Source organism: Helianthus annuus, chromosome 7, assembly GCF_002127325.2.
Source record: "Helianthus annuus cultivar XRQ/B chromosome 7, HanXRQr2.0-SUNRISE, whole genome shotgun sequence".
Taxonomy (NCBI): Eukaryota; Viridiplantae; Streptophyta; class Magnoliopsida; order Asterales; family Asteraceae; genus Helianthus; species Helianthus annuus.
The window spans coordinates 43,503,152-43,508,992 of NC_035439.2; the positions used below are offsets into that span (position 1 = coordinate 43,503,152).

General features: G+C 36.1%; 1 protein-coding gene and 1 long non-coding RNA gene across 2 annotated transcripts; both read left to right on the forward strand.

The window, feature by feature from the left end:
• The first annotated feature begins 661 nt into the window (after positions 1 to 661).
• On the forward strand, positions 662 to 2,560 carry LOC118480178. The gene is made up of 5 exons (XM_035974893.1): positions 662 to 739; positions 789 to 967; positions 1,858 to 1,946; positions 2,353 to 2,446; positions 2,545 to 2,560. Exons 1-5 carry the CDS (start codon positions 662 to 664, stop codon positions 2,558 to 2,560), a joined length of 456 nt encoding a protein of 151 aa, XP_035830786.1.
• A 1,543-nt stretch (positions 2,561 to 4,103) lies between these two features.
• LOC110923370 lies at positions 4,104 to 5,189 on the forward strand. Its single transcript, XR_002584025.2, has 2 exons — positions 4,104 to 4,556; positions 4,637 to 5,189. It is a non-coding gene; the product is annotated as an uncharacterized LOC110923370 (long non-coding RNA).
• The last annotated feature ends 652 nt before the right edge of the window (positions 5,190 to 5,841 follow it).

The window sequence follows — 5,841 nt, forward strand, 5'->3', positions numbered from 1 at the left end:
CATATTCATCTCATTCCTATCCGTCTCCGTCTCCCTCTCTCTCTGTTGCGGGGATTCAGAAACACGAAGCGTTTGATGAAGATATCACCAGATTGGTTCAGATTTCCTATCTTCGACTACTATTGATGGTGGTTGTCTGGTTAAGTTGGCCATTCCGACCACTCGACAACCCTAAGGTTAGATTTGTTGTTGAAACTTTTAGATCTGCAGCATTTTGTTTTTGTTACTTGACACGGATATGTGAAATTGTAGGGTTTTCTTTCACCAGACGGCGATGTATTTTCCGGCATAGTGACACAAGATCGATTCGACTTCTCGGTACCGTCTTTGTAACCTTATCAGCAATTTTGTTTGTTATTTGACTTAGATCTGTGAAATTTTAGGGTTTTTTTCTCCAGCGATTCCGACATTAGATCCACTCTACTGGGTTCAACTCCTCGGTATGTTGTTTTTAACCATATGGACATTTTTGTTTGTTATTTGACATTTCAGATTTGTGTTGTGTTCTTCAAATATAGTGGTCGTGCATCTGTGAAATAGTTTCAAATATGTGTTGTGTTCTTCAACGATATGTATTTGATATGGATCTGTGAAATAGATTCAGATCTGTTATAATACTTTCAGATCTGTACAGTTTTAGTTAAATGCTATTACGTTCAAAATGATGAAAGTCATAAATTGCCATTTGGTGAAAGAGTATTTGACATGGATCTGTGAAATAGATAGCAAATCTGTTGTAGTACTTTAAGATCTGTGCAGTTTGAGTTAAATGTTGTTCTCTGTTTAAGGTATTACAAAACCCTGACAAGCATTTTGAGGAAGCAAAATCAGTTATAGATAGCGTTTTAGAATTCCTGAACACTAACGAAAACTCTGAAGATAATATGAAGGAGAATGAAAACCCTCAAAAGAATAGACTAGCTTTGGCCCGGAAGCGTGCTAAGTTATCAATGAAGGCTGATACAAGGTAAAGATTATACATACTTTGTTATGCTCTCACATGAATAGAGTCGGCTGTTTGAAATCAGTAAGTATGTAACATGCTATGAAAGTTATAAGTAATTGTAGCGTATGATGAAAATTCAGTAATTGTAAAGTGTTCACATTTTGCAACCAATCAAGCAACATGTTTTTATCTTTTACCAACTGGCAACCTGTTTTTTCATTTTTAACCATTCATATAAAATGCCATTTAGAGCTGCAAACGAACCGAACAAACATATATTTGTTCACGAACTGTTCATGAACACTTACCTAACGAGATATTTTGTTCATGTTCGTTCGTTAAGGAAATGAACTTGTTCGTGTTTGTATGTTAATTTTAGTTACCGAACGCAAACGAACGTTCATGAACACCAACAAACACAAACTAATGTTCATGAACACAAACAAGCGTACATGAACACCATTGATGCTTATTAAATATTTTATTTATTGGAACTCGGAACTGTTAAGTAGTTAAATAAAACATAAAAATTAAAAACACTAATGAACTATAGACACAAATGAACATAAACGAACACGTTCCCGATTGTTCACAAACAGAAATGAACAAACGCGACCTGTATTCATGTTCGTTCATTTAACTAAACGAACGAAATTCTTGTTCGTGTTTGTTCATTTCCCGTCGGACGGTTTATGAACTGTTTACTAAAAGTTCAGTTCGTTTGCAGAATTGCAGCCCTGATTCCATTTGTTTTCACCAATAAAGTATGCTACTACTTTTAATAACTTTCAAAGTATGTTGCAATTTATTATTAGAACATGTACAATATCTTGCCAGTTCAGTTAACTCTACATAAGTACATATTTAGTTTAGAAATTCGGATTGTGCTTAATGTGCTATACTATTGACAGCCAGTCTACGACAATTCTTGAACCGACTTTTCAAATGGATCAGCTGCATGACCCTGCAGATATTTTTGCAGCCTATGAGAAGTTCGAAAGTACACTACTCTTCTCTAATCTTTGTGATTCAATCAGGGCTGGCCCCGAGAATTCGTGTACCCTGTTCGAACTCAAAAAAACATGCCCTTAGGCCTTAAAGAAATTGGGTATTAGGCAGTCTAAAAACCTAATAACAATGGGCTAATAACTAATCTAAACCATAAAAAATAGTTTTGTAAGTGCGCCTATGTTGGTGTTTATATGGGTATACCCTATTAATTTATTTTTTTACATTAAATATAGAATTTTTTTTCTTAAATGACGGGCCCTTCGATATATCAGGCCCTTGGCCGGTGGTCCTCCCCGCCCACTTTCATGGCTGGCCTTGGATTCAATGTTAATTGATGTTAGATAGTGTGACACTGTTACACCACTAATCTATACCATTTTAAAATTAATTTCCAGACACCCGTAAAGAATTGAAGAAACAGAGAGGTGAAGACCCAAATGAGCCCCAAATTCCCACTACTGCTAGGCAACGTCGACCTGAAATTCCACGGTACTATTGAAAATTTGCAATACTGAGTTTACTTTTTTATTTTACTGAATTGTGCTCTTTTTAAATTCTAATGGTGTAAAGTTAATTTCATACTTCAGGAGACGAACGACTTGATAGCTCGGCTCTATGGCTCGAATCATTGGGTCGTATGTATTTGTGTGTATATATGTATATTTTTTAGAAATGTGTGTTAATTTTTTTATTTTTTGTTTCTTATGTTACCAATATATGTAAAAAAATTAATAATTTTTTTTTAAAAAATCAACGAGTTGTCTCTATTAGTAATTTAGAAAAAAAAAAACCCGACATAACCTATATATAAGTAAATTAGTTGAAATTTCTATATCTGCCCCTACCTTAGAGTTTTTATATTATTAATTTTTAATAGTGTGCTTACTAGAACAATTTTTAAAATTATTGTAATTTGTTTTTGTTTTTTTTAAGTATAGTAACTTGGGTTGCTAGCCAAGTGGCTACCGTAACGACGCAGCGCGCGGCTGCCCAGACGTCGTGGCGGGCACGTCTGCAGGCAAACGCAGCGGTGCGGCTGCCGTAGCTCCGCAGCGCGCGGCTGCCGAAACGTAGAGCGCAGCTGCAGAAACACAGCGGCCAAACGCAACGGGCACGATCAGCATCAGCATCTGGGCTTTAGTCTATATAACCTTCATTTACTTATTTATTTATAATTTTGTTGGAGAGGATAAAAAAGATCTATGGCTGATGCATTTGTGAGTTTTAAGGTGCTTATATAATCCAAAAGTTCCAAGGTGTGTGTGTGTGTGTGTGTGTTTTTGTTGCTAAAATTCAAACATTTACATTTACAATCCTATTAATTCATAAGGCTCAGAGTTTAACCAAATTTAGCTAAATATTGAGAAGATGAGTTACATATATATTTGTGTTTTTTTAGTTAAATGTCTAAAGCTGAAACAGCTAATGAAAGGATTTATCTTTTCAGCCATATAAGGTTGTATAACAACCCTATTTACAGCCATGTACAACTAAATTTTCTAGCCATAAACCACTGCATAACAGTCCCATTTTTACAACCCTAAATGATGGATTTTCCAGCCGTAAAAGGTAAAACAATGGAAGTAGCCCCATCTTACAGCCATATAATCCTATATTTTCCAGCCCTAATCAACTGATTGTACATGCCTTGGTTTTCTTTTACATATAGATACTTTTAACTATTTAAAAATGAAGGTGGTAAATGAACACAAAAAGGCGATAAGTGGTTTAGTTATCTGAAGGTGGTACGTGTCTTAATTCCTTAATTCGTGCAGGTAAAAAGGGTGTTACACTCTCTTCACGAAGGAGAATAAGGTAATTTCCAAATTTATTTAAATTACATTCTTTAACCATGATGACCCCATACTCAAAAAAGTTTTTCATAGGCTAAATTGCAAAAGGACTCTCGGGTGGGTTAACCGATTGCCAAAGTTTGGTATGTTGCGGTTCCTTTTATCAGCTTAAAAATAGCCAATTTTAACTTGTTTACTTATAAACGGGTCGAATTGGACTTTTCTTTATCTCAAACGGGTGAAAGTGTAAAACTGAAAATATAACCAAAAAAAGGAACATGTCAAAACTATATTATCCAGTTTATTCTGGCCTGCACCGATAAAGTGCTTGTTTTAAGCTGAACCTGTTTATATATAATATGCATTATCTAAATACAAGTACCATAAAATAACACAAGTTCATCGACTGAGAACAACATTACAAGTTCTACAAATACTCCGATGATCTTGGTTGCAACTAGAACCAGACAGACCTGTCCTGCTTCGGTTCTGTGTAATCTGTACCCAAAGAAGACCCAAACATCATTTTGAAACAATCTTGCTGACCAATGTTATTGGAATGGTGAGCTTGTTGTGAATGGGTTATGTTAGAATCGAATCCATAGTGAAGAAAGTTGTTTTCTTGAAACTGGATGATTGACTGACCACGAAACGATTGCAATTTTCTGCGGGTTGAGATCCGTGTTATTTCCTTGAAACTGGATGCTTGATGGTCAAAGAAACGGGTCAGGCTGCGTGTTGTTTTCTTGAAACTGGATGCTTGATTGTTGAAGAAACGGGTCGTTTGAGCCAAAATGATTTCTGGGGTGAGGTTTCGTGTTGTTTTCTTGAATATTATTGTCATAAAATGACATCAGGCCGTTAATCATCTTCTGCCCGTGTTCAGGTACTCCAAGAACCGTTGGATCAAAAGAAGACAGTGCAGGTTCGACCATTAACGAACCACCAGCTTGCATTGGCTGGACGAAATTAAAGTTAGGAACCCCGACAAACTGAGCCGATGAGCCACGGGCTCTATATGGGCAGTTCATCTGATGATTCTCTCGAGGGTCGGTCCAGAAACCCATTAAGAGGTTGGTTATAAGGACAATTCAAGAACTCGCAAGTGTAGATCTTGTGCTCAACTACTTGGTTTGCTGGAGGGGTTTTCCTCTTTCTAGGGGGTCACAAGTGTGGAGAGTTTATGTTTGCTATGTGGGCACTGGGCAGGATCCAAGTCTTCAATCCACAAGGTGGTTGACGACATAAAGAAGACGACGTACCGGTGAATAAACAACTGGGTGGCATTAGAAGAATGGAGTAAATTTGGTGACACAAATCTTGGTATGTAATGTTCTACTTGTCTGTTGAGTTCTGTTTTTTGGTTGGATGTTAGGTAGCATTGGCGCATACAATTGGTCATTTGTGTGAATTTATTGAAATTCTAATAAGTTGTGCCATTACTTCATTAACTTTTGCCTCAAGGCTCATGTATTGGGTTGTTGTATAGTGATAGGTTAATTGTTGGATCATACGTTTGTCTGTTATCGTAGGTTTTAACGGAATGTTTTCGCTACTGAAGATGACTGCTATTGAAAGTTGTCTTCAAGTTATTTTAGCTTGTCACATTTTGTTGGTTAGTTACAAAATATAGATATGTATAAAAGCTTATTATCATGAAAACTTGGTACGGAAATTGGTTAATGGGGAGAGAATTGTCAGTTGGATATGCTTTTGTACGTTTTTGCCAAGAGCTTGCCCAAAGCAAATAGAAAGAAGGCTTTATGGCCATGAAAGGGTGTTAACGACCTTAAAAAAAGCCCCTTTTGTCATCTCGTGTTGAGTTCATAAGATGCAATTGATTAAGTTTTGTAATCTTATTTGATGTTCACTGGCTTTGTAGAAATTCATGCCTATGTGTGTGGTTTGAACAAAATATTTTCATCATAAGGTTTGGTATTTGTTTTCGGTTACTTACTGTTTGGTGATATCCTGTTGGTATCTTACCACTTCAATAACAAACCAAGACCTTTACCTACCAATGCATCTAAATATAATTCAAGTTCACTGCAATAATAAAGTATGAACTTATTTTCTATTAATAATCTTACG

Excerpts from the sequence above, each read along its gene's own strand:
- LOC118480178 (XM_035974893.1), top strand. The coding sequence starts at position 662 with ATGATGAAAGTCATAAATTGCCATTTGGTGAAAGAGTATTTGACATGG. Across the intron at positions 740-788 it reads TAGATAGCAAATCTGTTGTA|GTATTACAAAACCCTGACAA; the intron begins GTACTTTAAGAT and ends TCTCTGTTTAAG. Across the intron at positions 1,947-2,352 it reads AGCCTATGAGAAGTTCGAAA|ACACCCGTAAAGAATTGAAG; the intron begins GTACACTACTCT and ends ATTAATTTCCAG.